We start from the raw sequence: 17,613 nt of genomic DNA on the forward strand, positions 1-17,613 counted from the left end.
TGGGGTCTGTGTGAGGCACAGCGCTGCCCTCCGCTCTTCCATTCCATCCGCCTGTCCCTGTGTCCCCCCCCCAGACCCGTGCATCATGTGACTAACGGCTCTCTCCCGCTTCTCCTCCCCTGTCTGTCCGTGTCTAGCTCTACCTGGTGCGCACTATGGCTGAGTCCTTGAGCTCTGCCGAGCTGCTGCGGCAGCTCAAGTCTCTGGGCATGGAAAGGCTCTTGCATGTGGTAAACGCGTTTCTGAGGCAGTCGTACACCTATCCACCTCTTTTAACCTTTGGTGGTAAGACATCGTTTGTTTTTCTTGTTGATGCTTATGGCAAGGAGGTGAGCTGCTCCTCTACACAAGAAGCAGCATCTTGGCTATGTGGAGACCCCGGGCCCTCTGGACAGCCTGTCTGTGGCAGGCTGATTGCGGGCATGGGACTTAGTCAAGGTGTAGTGGAGCAGTTCTTCTTCTGCAGATTTTCCCATCTCATGTAACTAATGTACCGTTTATATTTTTTTCCCTACAAATATCTCCTTGGATAATACAGCTTTACATGGTGAGAACTATGCTAGAGTCCCTCATTGCAGACAAAAGTGGTTCCAAGAAAACCTTGAGAAGTAGCCTTGAGGGGCCCACCATATTGGACATAGAAAAATTTCATCGAGAGTCATTCTTCTACACCCACTTGATAAATTTCAGTGGTAAGAGACAGTGCTGACCAGAATCCGGCCTGGCATGCTCTAACCCTGCTAACACCACCTGGGACGCTTCTGCCTACCTGACCATTCTCCCGCTCATCTCTTCATGCACCCACATGGTGCCACGTCCTAACCTTTGTGGTGGTGGCCAGACATCCTGGAGATCCCCCAGGTCCCTTGCCATCCCTAGCCTCTGCCATGGCCTCTGTAGGACATGGCCTTTAGCAGGACAGGGACCCCAGGGCTTTGGCTGGCCCTGCCATGTGAACACAGAAGCAGGATCACAAAACAGAGAAATGTAACCCTCTTACCTGGATCAGGATCCAGACACTGATAAGAGAAGAAATGGCCCCTCTGGCCCCCCGCTGCCCAGGTAGCAAAAGTGCTCTGAGATAGTCAAGTCACCATTTTGGTGACACCCTGCCATCCTGACCTGGCACCGGTGGGTGCTTTCTACCCTCTGTGTCTGCCCGTGGCCTTATTAAGCTGTTCATGGGGTCTGCGTAGAGCGGGAGGCTTCTGTGTCCTGCCTGGGTGCTTCAGGCAGGGAAGTAAATAGTAATATTGTTGCTGTTAGCTCTGAGAACAGAAAACAACCTGCATTGTTTTAAATCTGTTTCTAGTTTTGTATGGGTTTAAACCACTCCCAAACGTGCATGTAATGTGACATCCTAGACACTGGTGTTTGTCCTGCATAAAGGGAAATACAGGTTAAGTATCCTTCATCTGAAATGGTTGGGACCAGAAATGCTTCAGATTATGAGTCTTTTTTGGAGGGAGGGGGTATATGTATACACACACACACACACACACACACACACACACACACACACACACTGTGAGAAAGAGATTTGGGGAGTGGGATCCAAGTATAAATACAGTTTCTGATTTTTATATACGTCATGCACACAGTCTGAAGATTAAGCAGCTGTATGTTGCATAACCACATCACAGTCAACTGCAGATGTTGCCTGTTGATGTTATAGCCATTTTACTGTGTCAGCATCTGAGCACACTCTGATTGTCACACCGTCTCAGAGTGTGACCCTGTCACTAAACACAGCAATTCTATATCCTATTCTTTGTGTGTCTGCATTTGGATTTCATCCTAATGCGTAAGACGGGAATGTGGAATGTTTCACTCACAGCATCACATTGTACCTAAGGATTCTGAGATCTTGGAGCATTCAGGATTTCTGGCTTTCAGATTAGGGATGTTAAACCTGTGGTCCTGTTTTCACTCCTCCTTTTCAAAAGGACACCGTCCCCTGGTCTGCCAGGAAGGGTTCCTGAGGTCCCTGATGGCAGGACGACCCTGGGTACTCAGAAGGTGTGGGGTCCTCACTGTACTTACACCACGCCCATGTTAGTCTTGTCTCTCATGTGAAATGTCTGGTGACCCCCTCCTGCTTGCATCCATGCTGCATGGCTGGGAGCGAAGCACCGAGGAGCCACATATCCCGTGTGTGACACGAAGTCATTGGCTGCTCCTGAGCGATAGATAACCCGCTGTCGTTTGACTCCTTCAAGAAACCCTGCAGCAGTGCTGTGACCTCTCACAGCTGTGGTTCCGAGAGTTCTTCCTGGAGCTGACCATGGGCAGGAGGATCCAGTTCCCCATTGAGATGTCCATGCCCTGGATTCTGACTGACCACATCCTAGAGACCAAGGAGGCATCCATGATGGAGTGAGTATCCTCTGAGCTTACCTCTGACGCCTTTGCACTTACTTGCATATAACTTCCAACATTCATCAAGGATGAAAATTGAGAAAAAAAAAAATACTGAATACTGATATCAATAAAACACTTTAAACCACACCGTGAAGAAGATAAAGTCATGGAGGCCTTAGGGTAGTCTTGGTGTATCCTTCCTATGGGAAAAGGTGTCTGGCTTTCTCTGACCTGGTTGGAGATAATGTAGTAGTAATCCCATGGGATCCAGCTTCGTACAGGAACACTGTTTACCATGGAAAGGAAAGCAATTGGTTTCTTCATGTGACAGTTAAATTTCCAAGAGTAGGTAGCTGTGGGGGTCACAGGTCTTCGGCTTAGGAGGCTGGGAGTGACCGGTGTCCATCCTTTACAGGTATGTCCTCTACTCCCTGGATCTGTACAATGACAGCGCACACTATGCACTCACCAGGTTCAACAAGCAGTTTCTCTATGATGAAATCGAGGCAGAGGTAAGGGACCGGCAGCCGAAGCTCCTCTCATTCAATACCTTTTCAGTTTTACTTTTCACCCTGAGTATTCAAAAAATGAAACTTGAAATGCAGAATGTTTTAAGTAGTGAAATTCACTTTTTGGTATGAGCCTTTCTGACATCACCTTCCTTTGTATGTACATCAGAAAATGGTATAGTGTGCTTTTCCACCAAACAGTAAGCAATTTCTGCATCCCTATCTGTCTGTTTGGGGGTGCTCAATTCACTGAAACCCCCCCTTTTCTTTAAAATTTTATTAGATTTTTTTAATTTACAGGTAATCAAATAGTACTTTGAACTTTCTGGTGCACACACTTTTGTTCATATTGGGCTAGTTTACTCCCCCCAACCCTGACACACACACACACACACACCCTGTCTCTGTAGCCCAGGCTAAGCACAGACTCATGACAATCTTCCTGCCTCAGCTTTCTGAGAACTGGGATTACATGAGTAATTCATTATATCTAACTGTGGGTTTTTCAGAACACATGCTCATAGGTAGAATTGTCAGGTTAGCGCACACATACAACTGAGGGGCTGTCTCTCATTCTTTAGCTTAGGACATCATTTCCTGTATCTGGGCAGCTCCACCTCCTCACAGACAACATCTCACAGTGTTTCTTCAGGGATGATGTCATGACACCCAGACAATGCAGGATGCGTAGACACAGACTCTTGGTCCTGTCTGCAGGTTCTGGGCCTCCCTGCCTCTGAGAGCACACATTTTCTTTTCCTTTTTTACATCAATTGTATTGATTTATTAGATTCATGATATTATGTCCTGATACTACTATCCATTTGTGGGACTTTTCCATCACACAAAACAGAGATTCTGTACTTAGAAAATCATTGCTCTATATTCCTTTCTTCTCCATCTTGAGATAACATCTGATCTTTCTGTCTCTATAAATTTATATATCCTATAGTTATACAATTCTATAATATTTGTCCTTTTTTTTTAAAACACATTTTCTTTATGGTTCTGAATGATGCTAACCCCATCTTTAAGTGAGACTATAGGTTCCAGGGTGTTTCTTTGACAGCCTAATGCCAAGTGCACCTATTTTGCTTCAGAAAGAACATGGGACATCCTCTCAGACAGTGGCTCCTGAAAAGCACAAGTGACTTAGGCGTGGTGTACATTACCTCCCCTTGGGCAGATGGTCCATTTTCCTTTGGATTTGAGAGGATGCAGTGTTATGCTCCCTCAGTAAGAGTCTTCTTGTTTGTTATTTGTTGGTTGTTATTTGTAAGTTATGGTCTTCCATAACTTACACTGCTCAAGATCCCTATGTAGCCTAGGCTAGCAGTGAGCATTTTTATTCTTCCTGGAACTCTGTAGACCAGGCTGGCCTCAAACTCAGAGATCTGCCTGCCTCTGCTTCCTGAGTGCTGTGATTAAAGGTGTTTGGTACCACTTGCCTGGTTGTTCCTCCTCCTGGTCCTCCTTCACCTCTTCCTCCTCCCCTTCTTTTATAATCAGTTTTATTGGCATATTCACTGCATGTTGTGCTGGGTTTCACAAGGGTAGTTTTCTCAAGTATGTCTTGTACTTTGAATATGCTCACCTCCACCTTGAACTTCTGATCCTCTTCCTTCAGCTTTGTAGGTGCTATGACAGAAATGTGCTAACCATGCCTGATTTTTCTCAATAGTGTTCTAATCCAACTTTTTATACTGGCATGGTGGTCACGCCTGGCACACTTTATGTGCCTTGTTGGAGAACAAGGTCATTGCTACTTTTTCTTTTCTAATAAGAGCCTCAGCTTGTGCTGAAGCAAGGATTTGGAGCTAGATATAGTGGCACATGTTGCTTATAATCCCAGGATCCAGGAAACTGAGCTTTGAGGATCTTGAGTTCTGAGTTAGTTTAAGCTACATAATGAATCGACCCTTGCTTGAAACAACAACAAAATAAGCAAAGAAGAAACCAGAAACATTTGTTTTTGAGTTATTAATTGCTCTTGATTTCAGGAGTGGAGGTCTAACATGGTTTCCTTTTTGCCAGGTGAATCTATGTTTTGACCAATTTGTTTACAAACTAGCAGACCAGATATTTGCGTATTACAAGGTTATGGCAGGAAGGTAAGTGTGCGATTTGCAATTCTCACGCAGAATCTTGATTTGATGGAATAGTTCTGTTAAAATTCAATATGTGACAAATATCCTGTCTCCTGCACCAGTTTGCTTCTTGACAAACGGTTACGATCAGAATGCAAAAATCAGGGAGCCACGATCCACCTGCCCCCGTCGAACCGCTACGAGACGCTGCTGAAGCAGAGGCACGTGCAGGTGAGCCGATGACTCTCCTCAAGTGTGTCTTGGAAACGACGGGCTTCTTCCAGAGCTTACTAGACTTCTGTAGGTGGCATGGCATATGACTGCCCCAATGAAGCGTTACGGTGTTCTGTTTCTCCTTCTCTACCCCGCCCCCCAGGGTCTCACTGTGCCGCCCAGGCCAGTCTTTCTAGTCTTTTTGTTGTTGTTGAGATTATGTCTTAATTGCTTTCCTGTTGCTATAAGAAGACACCAAGGCAACCTAGAGAAGACAGCATTTATTCAGGGCTTATGGCTTCATAGGGTTAGAGCTTATGACCATCAGGGTGGGGGACAAAGTGGCGGGCATGATACTGGAGTAAGAGCTGAGAGCCCACATCTGGAGACACAACCACAAGGCAGAGAGAGAATGGCACAAGTCTTTGGAAACCTCAGAGTCCTCCCCCAGTAACACACTTCTTCTAATACAGCCATACCCAATCCTTTCCAAACAGTTCCTCCAGGGACTAAGTATTCAAGCGCATGAACCCATGGGGACCATTATCAGCCAGAGTACCACAGATTATAATATAATTGCATCAATTCCCCCTTCCCTTTCCTCTTTCCAAAGCCTCTCTCAAATACCCCCTTCCCCTTGCTCTCTTTCAAATTCATTTCCTCTTTTTCTTGTCATTTTTTCACACACACACACACACACACACACACACACACACTTCTAAATACACAAGTTCAAACTCCTCAGTTTCCGTATGTTACTCATGTGCATATTTTCAGAACTGCCCACTTGATACTGGATAACCAATTTGTATGCTCTTCCCTGGGACGACTGTTTCTTCCATTCTCAGCATTCCTCAGTTGTCTAGGGCTCAAGCCTCATGAGCATTCCCCCCATCCATGTTAGCTTGTCTGTTGGTACCATCCTTGTTCAGGTCCCATTTAGGCAGCTGTATTGGCAAGACCTCATGGGCATATCTTCTCTGACATTTGTAGAAGACACAATCTCACAGCAAACTCCCAATTCCTCTGGCTCTTACAGTCATTATGACCACACTGATCCCTGGTCCTTGGTTACAGGAATTGCGTTAGAGACGTATCAGTTGGGACTAGGCTCCACAACTAGGTTCTGACTGGTTCTGTTTTTCTGTAACGGTCTCTGTCTGTTGCAAAGAGAGGTTTTTGGGATAAGGGATAAGAACTCCATTTAGCTGTGGGCATAAGGATAAATATTAAGAATTTAGTTAGAAGTTATGCTAGTTTAGGAAAGTAGCAGTTCTAGTTTCTCCAAGATCCATGACTTCACTAGCCCTGGGTAGTTGGCCAGGTGTCTAGTACCAGGCATGGGAGAACTCTTGGTTACCACCACGGTGTGTGTACTACTGCTGCACCCATAGGTTATTGTGCCATGGTTTTGGTTGTTGTGGCTCTTAGGTATTAAAGGTAGGTTATAACGACTGTTAGTTGCTTCCCTCCTTTGGAAATTTGCATGGAATCTTCTGGTAGCATGAAAATTAGTTCTTAGAGAGGAGGATTTCAGGTCAAATCCATCTCAGGTCCTCTGGGCCTTGTGTCTGAAGTGCAAGGTGTCTTCAGCCATAGGGACTTACCTTCTACCTCTGGGGGGAATAAAGGCAATAGTAATTTGCTTATGATGTTTTGGGAGTTGCTTGGACAACCCTGACAAACAGCTCAAAAGCAGGCTTCTTATGTGCCCAGGCTAGTCTGAACACTACTGGGCTTAAATAACTTTCTCACCTTAGCCTGAGAATTTAGGTTTATACTTACGCCATGTATATTGAACAGCCTTACCTACAGGGGTGAAATTGCAGCTCTCTGAACTCTGACTGGCTTCTAGGAAATAGGCCCAGTCTGGAAGAGTTGCTCCAAGAGCTCCAAATCCAGACCTTTAAATGAAGAAAGATAAAGCTAGGAATCTTAAGTGAGCATGCCACAGAGATACTTGTACGTCTGTGTTTATTGCGGCACTGGTCAAATAGCCAAGATAGAGAATCAGCCTATCAACTGAAGGATGGATAAAATATTGTATAAAATATCATATATAATAAGAATTATTGAGCTGAGACTAAGAATGAAATCCTGTCATTTACAGAGAAATGGATAGAAGTGAAAATCATCGTATAAGCTAAATAAGGCACACTCAAAAAGATGAGCATTGCATGTTTCTCCCATATACAGAATCTACATTTCATGTATGTGTATATGAATGACAGGAAAGCAAAACAGGAACCACCATGAAAGAGGCTAAGAGCAGATCATGGGGGCAGGTGACTGTGAGCAAAGTTCAAATCATGTAGCCAAGGCTACATAAAAATCCTATCTTAAAAAAAAAAAACTTGGTTGAGTTTCTTTGTTTGGTTTGGTTTTTTTGTTTGTTTGGAGTGTGTGTGTGTGTGTGTGTGTGTGTGTGTGTGTGTGTGTGTGTGTGTGTGTGGTTTTTAGAGACAGGGTTTCTTTGTGTGTAACAATCCTGTCTGTACTGGAACTCACATTGAAGACTAGTCTGACATAAAACGCAGAGAGATCCACCTGCCTCTGCCTCCCGAGTGCTGGGATTGAAGATGCATGCCACCATGCCTGGCTGGTTTTGTTGTATTTTTAAAAGCAATAAATAGTAGTGCACTAAATAATGTCGTACTCCATGGCAGACTTCATATTACAATAGTAGTCCTGATATCACTTGGCTTGGGGATCTAGTTCAATGGTAGAGTCCTTGCCTGGCATCTAATTGGGTCCCATCTTCAGTATTGCTTATGTGTATGCTTGTGAGCATACACATGTGCCCATGCGCGCGCGCGCGCGCGCGCGCACACACACACACAATTTTTTTAATATCTTGTCTTGGGTGTTTTATGTTGCTGCTTGTTCGTTTTTTGTTGTTTATGAGATCTTTGTGTTTTCTTTCTTTTGCTTATATTTCTTTCTTTGTATTTGGAGAGGGCATCATGGTGTGTGTGTGGAGGTCAGAGGACAATTTGCATGAGTCTCTTACTTCTTTCTATTATTTGGGTCCCCGGGGTTGAACAAGATGTCAGGCATGGCCATAGGTGCCTTTACCACTGACCCATCCCACCAGGCTGAGTTTATTCTTTACCTTGATATCTCTCACCGTCTCTCTTCCTCTAGCTGCTCGGGAGATCCATCGATCTCAATCGTCTGATTACGCAGCGTGTTTCAGCAGCCATGTACAAATCTCTAGAACTGGCAATTGGGCGATTTGAAAGTGAAGATTTGACATCAGTAGTCGTAAGTACTAGAACCGACTTGTTTTCCTCTCTGTTGAGGTCAATTCTTGTATAGATAACAAAAGATGGGAACTAATTGATCTTTGACTATGTCAAGGGTTATTTTAATACCTACTCTTAGTATTTTTAATTCACATTAACGTAAAAGAGAAAATAATCCTGGTCTTGAATAAATCATACCTACTGAGGACCAGGATAAAAATCTATTAACTCCTGAATAGATTAAAAGGAAGTGTTTGTATATATTTTATTATAAAACGTTGTATTCGATGATTTTGTCCAACTCTAGGCTAATGTAAGTGTTTTGGCATATGGAAGGTACATTGGCCTAAGCAATGATAATGTTCAAAAGGTTAGGTATTGTAAATTCACTCATCACCTCCTGGTATTTCTGCTTGCAATTGCTTTATCAGGATGCATCTCCATTGTCAGTCAAGGAGTATCTATACAGAGTATATTACTTGGGAAAACTGGCCCCAAGTGGCTAGTACCGGCTGGATTGTGTGCAGGTGGTAGAGACAGGGCTTCGGGCTTAGATGGTACATTGACAGTTAGTAGTGTTAGGTAGTGATTTGTCCAAATTGCCTTTTGACCAAGGGAGGTGGTGCCTTGAGGGTTGTAGTGAATACAGTTGAAGTGACCATAGAAGAGGAAAGACCAGGGCACATGGGTATAACTGTAGAAGGGGCAGAGCTCAAGTTGAGGAACAGATTCTGGTAACCTAACCAAAGCCCTATTTCATGTGGTTTTGGCTCACATCTTGGTTGCCACCTCAGTGCAATCTTTCCCTGTCTGTATCTCCCCATATCTTAGACCTCCCAGGTGGGGATTGCAGACTGCAGGTAAATGTCTCCTTCCTGTGTGGCCTATCTGTCTTCTCACACCCCTGTTTCTGTGGTCCTGTAGGAGCTAGATGGCCTCTTAGAAATCAATCGTATGACACACAAGCTGATGAGCAAGTACCTTACACTAGACAGCTTTGATGCCATGTTCCGGGAAGCCAACCACAATGTGTCTGCACCTTATGGAAGAATTACCCTCCATGTTTTCTGGGAGCTGAACTACGACTTCTTGCCCAACTACTGCTATAATGGCTCCACCAACCGGTAAGTAAGTCATTAGCCTCACAGACATGTGTGCATAGCCCTGTCCAGATGCCTCTACAATGGCTGATCACAGGCACTGACTTCCATAGACTTCCCCTTTCACTCTCTGCCTCCTCTTTCCTCTGTGATTTCTCATGTTCTGGACTCTCAGACCCTGTCTGTTTCTTCTATTTACAGCCTTGGACCAGCACTTAGGCAGATAGTCATGACTTTGCCTATGGAAATAGAATGACTGGTCAAAGGCTGGAGCCTGAGGCAGGAGAGCCAGGGTTCTACCAGCAGTTCATTGTGACTGTAGACACAGTCTCATTGTTATCCATTAGAAATGGCTGCTGGGACTGTACTCTCTACTTCTAAGTCTCCCTAGTGTCAGAATGTGGCAGGTGGTTGTGCTTCTTGTGTTTGCATCTGAATGTTGTGGGCTGTGAGAGTGTGGGTCAGTTAGGTGCCTTCCTTCCCACTTCATCTTGTGTTGTGTCAATGAGAATGAAGTAGCCAGTTTGGCGGTAGAGTAGTTGATAACAGCAGTACCATAAGGTCCACACTGGACAGCAGAGTGGAATTTCCTTAGGACCAGTGTGGTCTCTTTGCCAGAAGACTCCCAGCAGCAGGGTATGCCCATAAGATAGTAAGTCCCACTGTTGGTCCAGTTGACTTCTGTGACTGATTAAGGTAGTCGCTCCCAACTTTCTTCACTGCCCAGTTACCACTTTTTCTGTTTTAATTTTGTAAGTAACTTGGACATCAATAAGTCAGGCCTTGTTGGGATCTGACCCACTAGTTTCAGTGTCTGTGACAAATGCCTAACTTAATCTCAGTTGTCCCTGGGTGGTTGGAGGCCAGTAAGTTTCTAATCCCTCTGCAAATATTCATTGGCATTCTGTGTGTTAACATTCTTTTCTCCGTTGATGGTTGTAAGTATAATCAGGGATTCCATCTTAGAGTTATTATCTTCAGTTGAGTTTTATAATCAGCTTTAGGCAGTGAGCACCCTTTACAATGGTGTCTGTGTGCTTTTGTGTTCCTACTGTTTCATAAGTACCACTTTACCTTCTGTACCACAGGATGGGGTGTCTGTGTATTAGGGGTGCTCACTGACACTAGGATGTCACTGTTTTCTAGACCCTTTGAGTGGTCACAGTAGGGAGTACTCGTATGCTCCCTGTTTTAGGTTTCTGTGGCTGCTGCTAAGTAGTCCAAATCCATGTGTCCGCAAGCCACACTGGGTGGAATCCCTGCTTGCTTCTTGCTAGCTTGTCGTAGCGGCTGTCAGTTACTGGTCCTCCATGGCTTGTATCATTCCAGGCTTTGCATGTGTAATGACTTGATGTTGTTGTTCTGAATCTCTTTCCCTGACCCTTATATTCTTCTTGTACGGACAATAGCTAGATGGGTCAGGGGCCTCACACTGATCTTACCACCAAGTCCATCTGTAATGACCAGATTTCTGCCTTCCTTGCTATGGAGAAGGAATTTGAAAATATCTTTTAGATGGCCACATTTTAACTCATAGTATTCATGTATGCTTGTATTTTATTTCTATACAGTTATCTGTATATTAAAACTGAGTACATTCTGACATCCTTAGTTCCAATTCAGTACCACAATGTTCATTTGAATCTTCATTCTGGATTGTTTGAACTTCCTTAAACATGGAGACAAACCCTTCTTCCATTATGTCTGCTTGTCCAGTACACAAAACACAGAGTACTTTAAGGATTGCTGGTTCTGACTGCTGTGAAACACAAACCTTCCCACTGCAGTTCAGCATTTGTTTTCAGTATTTTGTCTTTAGATGAAAGTACATAGGCAATACTGTGTTAAAGTTATTCTGCATGATGGAGTGACAGGGTCTATATTCATTCCTTTCCTTTAATAAGAGGACAACTGGACAAACCACACAGGCCACCTAATTTTCTACTACTAATCATTTCCTCTTTGTAAAGGAAACATGAGATGTGTCTCCTGGTGGTCCTAGCTTTCTGTCTGGAAGCACATTATAGAGAGGGTCAGTCAGAGTAGAGCTTAGGAATCCTGCTTGCAGGAGGAAACAGAGTAGAACTTGGAGCAGAGCAGACAGCTGAAATTTGTAGAGCCAAATATAGAAGAGGTGACACTTTCACAAAGGAAGAGCTCTGGGAACCAACATGGCTCCATGGTGTTGGGAGCTATAGTCTGAGCAATTCATGGAGCTTGCAGGATTATGGATCATCTGCTGTCCTTGTCAGCAAGAGTGTAGACACTTACTGAGCACCCAGAGACTACATAGAATCAGTAGACGTCTTAGGAACTACTGCCTGCTTTGCTTTCCCATAGAAACACCATAAACAAATCATTATGAGTCTGCCTGACATGCACATAGCATAGCAGCTTGCTGCCCTCTCAAAAATCAACACGCTAAAAGATAACAAAAGCCATTAAGAAGATATCACGGTGTCCAGCATTCATTCTGGAATTAGGTATGTCCAGTATCAGAAAAATGTGACCTACAATGAAGGGTAAAGTCAGTTCATAAAACACAAGTGGTCAGAAGACAAGAGTGTTAATCATTGGAGGTATTTGCAGAGATTTAAAGAAGGCCAAACATAATAGAGGTGATAGTTTTATATAAGAGAATGAAATGTAGTACAACTGTAAATACAGTATCAGAAGTGAAAACTCCATTTGCATAGCTGAATGTTATATTCTGTTTTGCAGAAAGCCGGTGAATTTAAAATTATTACAGTGGGAAATATCTGAACCAAAGCTAGGAGAGGAAAAAAATTGATGGTCAAAATGAGAATAGACTCGGTAATCTGTGGCATGATGTCACATGTTTTTATAGTTGTAATACATAAGAGGTTATGGTTGGAATGGAAAGAATATTTGAGTTAATAGCCCCAAATTTCCAACTTTAGTGAGAACTGTATGCATACTATATATTAGAATTATAGAATAAATGGGGCAGTGGTGGCACACACCTTTAATCCCAGCATTCCAGAGACAAAGGCAGGCAGATCTCTGTGAGTTAGAAGCCAGCATGGTCTACAAAGCAAATTCCAAATCAGCCAGGACTGTTACACAGAGAAACCCTGTCTTGATAAAAAAAATAAAAAAAAAAAGAAAAAGAGAAAAGAAAAATAGATACATGTGTTATGTGTCATATTTAATGTTTTACTAATTACATATATTAGTGACATTACTTTGAACATTTTAATTTTTGACTGTCTATATACATTCATGTATTTATCTGGGGTGTATGTTTAAGCACATGTGTGCCCTGACATGATTCAGGAGGTCAGAGAACAATTTCCCTGAGTGTGTTCTCCCCCCCACCATGTTGGTCCTGTGGATCAGGCATGGCAGTAAGCACTTCTACCCTCTGGTCCATCCCATGTTTATGGCTGATCTTCACACTAGACGAGATCAGTTAGGGCCTGCTCTAGAACTCTGACCAGCCTCTTATTTTTTTGGGAAAGCACGCCTGAATGTAAGTAGACACAGGAGAAAAACCTTTTGTAACGAACGAACGACGTGCATCTTATGTTGATGGCTTGTCCTCCTTCCGTGACTGGGGCTTAGATCGGTCTGTCTTCTGCCCTCTCCTGCCCGGGCTCCAGTACAGATAGATGGAGGTTGATGGGTAGGGGACAGTTCTCTAGGTGGGATCTATCCCTGCAGTGTGAACAACCCTGCACTCTTCTGAGCAGCATCCTGATAGAATGGTCTTCCTAGAACAAATGTATGGCCTCTGGTGCATGCCTGTGCTCCCTATATCCACACATGTGCCCATAGAAACAAATACAGAGGCAGCTGAAGGCAAGTGAACATCCAGAGATACCGGCAAGTTGAGTATTGTGTACGCCAGCTGCATCAGTGACTCTTCTCTTACTGTGATCGAGCACCATGACCAAGGCAGCTTAGAAAAAAGGTTTTCTCTGGGCTTGGAGTTGCAGAGGGTTGAGAGCCCATCACCTTCATAGTGGGAAAGCATGCAGCAGGCAGATATGGCAGCTGGAACAGCAAGCTCAGGACTCACATCTTGAAAAGTGAACTAGAGCACACTGGTGATTGTGAGAGACTTTGAAACATCAAAGCCCCACCCACCCCCAGTAACGTACTTCCTCAAGCCTGGCCACTCCCTTAAACCTATCCTAAAAGTGCCATTGACTGGGGACCAAGTGTTCAAATGCCTGAGAGTATGTGGGACTTTTCTGATACCAACATGCATCAGCACAGTAATACACCATCCTTTTGGAAGATTCACACAAAAAGTATTTTTCTGCCGGGCTGTGGTGGTACACACCTTTAATCCTAACACTCAGGAGGTAGAGGCAGGTGGATCTCTGTGAGTTTGAGGACAGCCAGGGATACACAGAGTAACCCTGCTTTGAAAAATCAAAAAATAAAAATAAATAAATTAAAGAGTATTTTTCTCCTGAATACTAATTGAGAAGATTTTGCAGCCCACAGTTTACTAGGGTCTGACAGCAGTAGGTGAGAATCTGGCCCCCAACTGCATTCTGCCTGTGAGACACTTGGCCTTGTAGGTTCCTGGCCTCTCTGGTGCACATGCTTTATGTGCTAAGTATGGAACAGTACTTCCTTTTTAATTTACTATGGTATAATGTGAGTTCACCAAGTTCATAGACTTAATTAGCAAACCTATGTGTATATATTTTTTTATGTGTTTGAGGATTTGCCTGTATGTATGTATGTGTTGGGGCCACATGTGTGCCTAGTTCATTCATGTAAGATCAGAAGCAGGCATTGGGTCCCTTGGAACCGAAATTACAGACAATTGTAAATCACCATATGGTTCTGGGAACTGAGCCCAACTTTCTGTAAGAGAAGCCAATGCTCTTAACTGCTGAGCTATCTCTCCAGCCCCACGTTTCAACTTTAATTTGAAAGTTTCTGCTTGAAATTTAATCTAGTTTTAAATAGATTAGATACATCATCAAGATGCAGACTCTTGACTGAGTTGTGTAAAAAATGTTATAGTTGGCTTCTTAGCCCAGAACTAGTACTAGTGCTCTAAGTACCTGGCATGTCGCAGCTCATGTTGTAGACTACTGTCTTCATCCCATTTCTGGGATGCAGCAAAGCCAAGGATGTGCTCATTACCAGTTATTAAAGATTGCATTAGACTCAAGATGCTAGTAGGCCAGAATCTCCACAGGCCAGGAGACTGTGTTTATAGTAGGAGGATGTTCCTGTTCTGGCTCATGAGCTTGGATTTACTATTATTTATCTGTGGTATTTTAGAGAGAGAGAGAGAGAGAGAGAGAGAGAGAGAGAGAGAGAGAGAGAGAGAGAGAGAGAGAGAGAGAGAGTGTGTGTGTAATTTTATTCTGTGGGTTTAATTTACTAGGATTTTCCTATTTGATATTATCATTTAACTGGGAAAAAGATTTAAGATATAGAGTAAGAGACTTTTGAAGCTAAATTAAATTTGATTTTCTTTATTTTCTCTTGTGTTCTTCTTGTTTAGGTTTGTTCGGACAGTATTGCCATTTTCTCAGGAATTTCAAAGAGACAAACAGCCTAATGCACAACCCCAGTATTTGCATGGATCCAAGGTAGGTTATTTTCTGTTTGTGTTCCGATAGGTTTCTGTTGCTTTGGTAAGCTCCTGACTAAAATCATAAAGGAAGGCATTTTTCAGTTTATGATTGTAGTCCATCAGGAAGAGAAGGCAGAACAGGAACCTGGAGAGGCAGAGACTGATGGAGAGGCCCTGCAGAAACACTGCTCAGCTGCTTTCTTAAGCACCAGGACCACCCCCCCAGGAGTGGTACTATCCCACATCAATCATTAGTCATGAAAATGCCCCACAAAGTCGCTGCTTAGTCGAGCTTCCTCTTTCCAGATGACTCTAGCTTGTGTCAAGTTGACAAGAAATTAACTGAGACAGAAAGTTATTTTATTTTACTCTTGACTAAACGAGAAGACTACAAGGGGAAAGAAAGAAAACCAAAATTAATAGCAATCCTTTAGCTTCAAAAGTCTCTTATTCCCACATCATAACATAGACACAGAGAGAGAGGGAGAGAAGGGGAGATAAAATCTTAACTGTGGGATCCGTGTACAAGAGAAATATGGTAATTGTGATTTTGAATTAGTTTTACTTTGCTTAATATAATGGTTTCCAATTCTATCCATTTTCCTTTAAATTCTTTTTGTGTGCGTCTACCACATTCTCTATCCATTCATCTATTGAATGCTACAGGAATAGCTCCAACTCTTGACTCATGAATAATGCAGAGGTAAACATGAATGCACAAATGTCTCTGTGATCTGTAGACTGAGAGTCCTTTGGGTTTTTAGTTAGGAGCACTATAGGTGGATCATATGGTTGTGTTGTATTTAGTGTTTTCAAATTTTCACAGTAGCTGGCACCAGTTTATAGCGAGAGCAGCAGTGAGTAAGGGTTCTTCTTTCCTGACTACTCACCAGCATTTGTTGTCATTTTTGACAGCTGTCCATTCAATTTATTACCCTATTTATTAACTAGACTTAAAATTTAATTTCTTCAGTTCTTTGTGTATGAGGCATACTTGGCAAAAGTACTAGAGCCTGCCTCTTCAGGCTGATTATTTCCTTTGCTGTGCAGATACTTTTTATGTAATCCTATTTGCTGTTTCCTGTGTCTGTGAAGTCCTTTTCAAAAATGATTGCCTATGTCCGTATTTTAGAGTGTTTTACTTGTCTCCCTCAAGGACTTTCAGAGCTTCAGATCTTACATTGAGATTTCAGATCCAGTTCCAGTTGAATTTGTATAGAGACATATGGATCCAGTTTCATTCTTCTCCATGTGGATATACAGTTTTACATGTATGTTTTTGATAGCTTTCTCAAAAATTAGATGGCTGGAGCTATGTGGGTTTTTTTTTTCCTGGGTCCACTATTCTGTTCTGCTCTGTTCTGTCCTGTTCTTTTTTCTGTTCTGTTCTCTTCTGTTCTGTCCTGTTCTATTCTGCGGGTGCCAATACCATGCTGTCCTTGTTAATATGACTCCATAATATAGTTTGAAATCAGGGATCGTGATAGCGCCAGCATTGCTTTTTCTGTTAAGAATTGCTTTGGCTAGTTGGGTTTTGTTTTGTTGTTTTCTTCCATGTAAATTTCATGATGTTTTGAATTTTTTGTTTGTTGTTGTTACTAGTTCTCTGAAGCCTGTCATTGTAGTTTTGAAGGGAATTAATTGCACTGCATCAGTTGAGACTATCGCTGTAATTTCTGTCTTTAGATCGATTTCCGCCCTGTATTACAGTTACTGGTTTGTCTGTGTTGAACTAAATTGGCATCCCTGGAATGAAATCATCTCGGTCATGATGTGTGATATTTCATAATGTGCTCTAAAATTTGGTTTGTAAGAATTTTATTGAGAATATTTAACGTTTCTAGTCACCGAAGAAACTGGTCTTTAGTTTTTGTTATTGTGCCCAGTGGCATTCGTGTGCATCGCAGAATGAGTTCGGGCCCCTTTCTCTTTTATTTTACGAAGCAGTGAAAAGGTTTTCATTTCTTCTTCAGGTTTGGTCGCATTCAGCAGTGAAGTGTCCGTCCTGGGCTTTTCTGTGTTGGGAGCTTTTCTTGCTCTGTCTGTCATTGATTGTTATTGATCTGTCTCTGTTGTATATATGCTTTTAGCTTCATTTTCATAGACTGTACGTGTCGAAGAATTTTTGGTTCCGTCTAGATTTTTCAGTTTTGTGTAATACAGATTTTCAGATAATTCACTCACAGTCCTCTGGATCTCACCGGGACCTATTGTAACCTCCCTTTTCAGCTCTGATCTTAGTAATTTGTGAGGTCAATTTCTTTTAGTTTGGCTAGGGCTTAGCTAATCTTTTCTTTTCTTTTTTTTTTTTTTTCAAAGAACCAACTGATTGGTTCTGTGTATTTTTCCTTCAACCTCTATTTAATACCTAATTTTTATTATTTTTTGCCTTCTGCTGATTTGGGGATTTATCACTTTTTCCTCAGTTCTTGGATTTGAGATCTTCCTGATTTTACTGAAAAGATCACTCTATTTTATGTACATGACTGTTTTGCCTGTATGTATCTATGTATACCATATAGGTGCCTG

General features: G+C 42.6%; 1 protein-coding gene across 1 annotated transcript in view; it reads left to right on the forward strand.

The window, feature by feature from the left end:
* The window catches only part of Cyfip1 (cytoplasmic FMR1 interacting protein 1), a 92,851-nt gene that overhangs the window by 58,320 nt on the left and 16,918 nt on the right, over positions 1-17,613 (forward strand). Inside the window, 9 exon segments of the mRNA XM_042277176.2 lie at positions 138-459; positions 462-692; positions 2,220-2,376; positions 2,777-2,873; positions 4,905-4,981; positions 5,080-5,188; positions 8,315-8,434; positions 9,340-9,539; positions 15,013-15,100. Coding sequence (XP_042133110.1) covers positions 138-459; positions 462-692; positions 2,220-2,376; positions 2,777-2,873; positions 4,905-4,981; positions 5,080-5,188; positions 8,315-8,434; positions 9,340-9,539; positions 15,013-15,100 — 1,401 coding nt within the window.

Source organism: Peromyscus maniculatus, chromosome 1 (genome assembly GCF_049852395.1).
Source record: "Peromyscus maniculatus bairdii isolate BWxNUB_F1_BW_parent chromosome 1, HU_Pman_BW_mat_3.1, whole genome shotgun sequence".
Taxonomy (NCBI): Eukaryota; Metazoa; Chordata; class Mammalia; order Rodentia; family Cricetidae; genus Peromyscus; species Peromyscus maniculatus.